At 41.6% G+C, this 2,342-nt stretch overlaps 1 protein-coding gene across 1 annotated transcript; it reads left to right on the top strand.

Moving 5' to 3' along the window:
• The first annotated feature begins 207 nt into the window (after nucleotides 1–207).
• LOC106883221 (G-protein coupled receptor 161) lies at nucleotides 208–2,268 on the top strand. The gene has a single exon (XM_014934144.2). It carries the CDS (start codon nucleotides 731–733, stop codon nucleotides 2,186–2,188), a length of 1,458 nt encoding a protein of 485 aa, XP_014789630.1. The 5' UTR covers nucleotides 208–730; the 3' UTR covers nucleotides 2,189–2,268.
• Nucleotides 2,269–2,342: the final 74 nt, after the last annotated feature.

Below are 2,342 nucleotides of genomic sequence, written 5' to 3'. Positions count from 1 at the left end.
TTCATTCATTCATTCTTGTTTTTGTTGTTGTTGTTGTTGTTGTTGTTGTTCTTCTTCTTCTTCTTCTTCTTCTTCTTCTTCTTCTTCTTCTTCTTCTTCTTCTACTGCTGCCCCGAAATTGCTGGCCTTGTGCCAAAATTTGAAAGCGATATTTATCATTAATTATATATTAATATTTTGCTTTGTTTCTTTTTTTCTTTACAGATATCATCTGCTATCCGAACACGCTGGAAACTTAGTAACTTTCGGAAACTCTTATGCCGCAGCAAACCCAACTTATGTAATGACGGCCTAACATGGAGCCTTCAGGAAGCTTACAAAGGAATTTACACTTAAAACGGTTAAAATGGTTGTACCGGTGCTTAAATCCCGTAGCAATGTCTACTGGGTCTTGACGTTAGGAATCTCATTTCAAAAATGGAATGGTTTCTTTGAATGACATTCAGTGTTAAGCTATTTTTTTTACTGACAATAAAATCCATGTTATATATGCATATAAACGACAACTCATGGAGTTTATAAGATATGTAAAATATATGAGAAAATAGTATATTTATATATATATATTTATGTGAGTGTCTGTGTGTGTATATATATATTGATATATCGTTCAAATTTATAAATATATATATATATAAATATATGTCCGAACTTAAAAAAGAAACAAGAAAACTACTTTAAAAAACCCAGTAAACACGGAACAATTCTATGTTAAAGTCGCCGTTGCGCCATGTTTTTAAATTCTAATCTTACGAGTGATGTTTCATTACGGAACGTGATTTTAGGTTTAAACCTTAATGTAAGCTCTAGCAGTGTCACAGCCAACATTAACAGTGGAAACAACAGCATCAGCAGCAGTCATGTTAACAGTAGCAACGGCAGCCACAACAGCAGCAACACCAACAGCAACAACAGCCACAGCACCCTTTTCCTGAACGGTGAAGGCGTCAGTGGTAACCAATTTTGGCAAGACGATTCGTCTCTGATGACTTTGCGAATCGGTTTCACAGCTTTCGCTGTGCTCTGTATTTTCGTTGCTAGTCTAGCTGGAAACCTCTTCGTCTGTCTGGTGTTCTACAAGCGGCCATCTTTACTGACCATTTCCAACCGGTTCATTCTCAACCTGACCTGCTGCAACATACTGAACACGATGTTCGTCATGCCGTTTGTCTTCGTCACGACCATCACCCAAGAATGGGTCTTCAAAGGTATCTGGTGCCAGTCGACCGGCTTTCTCATGAACCTTATCTTCGCCGCCAGCACCCTAACGCTGGTCGTTATTTCCATCGATCGATATTGCGCCGTCATTAGCCCCCTTCATTACAACATGAGGATCACAACACATCGAGCCACAATGATGATTATCGGTGTGTGGTTATTGGCCATAGTGGCCTCGTTACCTCCCTTGGTCGGCTGGAACCATTTCGAGTACCAACCTGAAAAATACTCCTGCACAGTTCTCTGGCGCAGCCCCCATTACTCAGATCGGACTTACACGCTGTTTTTGTCGCTGATATGTTTTGTAACGCCCCTCATGGTCATGCTATGGGTGTATGTGGTTATCTTTCGTGCGGCAAAGGACAATAGTGAACGAGCGCGACGCAATAGCGTCATACCTACGAATGGAGAAGAACAGTCACAGACTCCGTTAAGGTGTAGTAGGCGGCGAAGCAGCACGGCACCAATAATTCTCAGCCGCAAACTGAGCACATCGAGCCGGACTAGTTCATTACTCTGGCACCGTGATGAGTGGAAGGCAGCCATTACGAGCATGTTGGTCGTTTCAACGTTCGTCGTGTGTTGGCTTCCATATTTCGTCATCATAGTACTGGAATCTTCGGTGTTGCTCAAGTCTGAGGACATTCACCCGTTCTTGCAAGGTGCTGCGATATTCTTGGCGCTGTCTAGCTGCGCTTTCAACCCGCTCGTGTACGTTTTCCGTAGCAAAGTCGCCCGACAAGAACTCGTGTCCATTTTACATCCGAGACGAAGTCATCCCGCGCTGACGAGAGGCAATTCAAACGGAGCTGAAACCGGTGCGTCGCTTCCAAAACGAGGCCCTGATACCGGCCAGAAAGACGCTCCGCCACCAAATATTTCTGAGCTGTGCCAACCACAGTTAGCTCAGCTTACAGAAACAACATTATCATCAACAGAGACAACAAACAATCCAAATTCAGCATTATGAAAGACAATTTCTATTTGTTCTTGGAACTTATATTTATTATTTATTTATATGTATATATGGCTATATATATATTTTTTTTTTCTTCTTCTTCTTCTTCTTCTTCTTCTTCTTCTTCTTCTTCTTCTTCTTCTTCTTCTTCTTCTTCTTCTTCTTC

This window comes from Octopus bimaculoides, unplaced genomic scaffold (genome assembly GCF_001194135.2).
Source record: "Octopus bimaculoides isolate UCB-OBI-ISO-001 unplaced genomic scaffold, ASM119413v2 Scaffold_277302, whole genome shotgun sequence".
Taxonomy (NCBI): domain Eukaryota; kingdom Metazoa; phylum Mollusca; class Cephalopoda; order Octopoda; family Octopodidae; genus Octopus; species Octopus bimaculoides.
This window is presented reverse-complemented; position numbering and strand designations above follow the sequence as displayed.

Coding starts and splice junctions, on each gene's coding strand:
- LOC106883221 (XM_014934144.2), top strand. CDS start 731: ATGTTTTTAAATTCTAATCTTACGAGTGATGTTTCATTACGGAACGTG.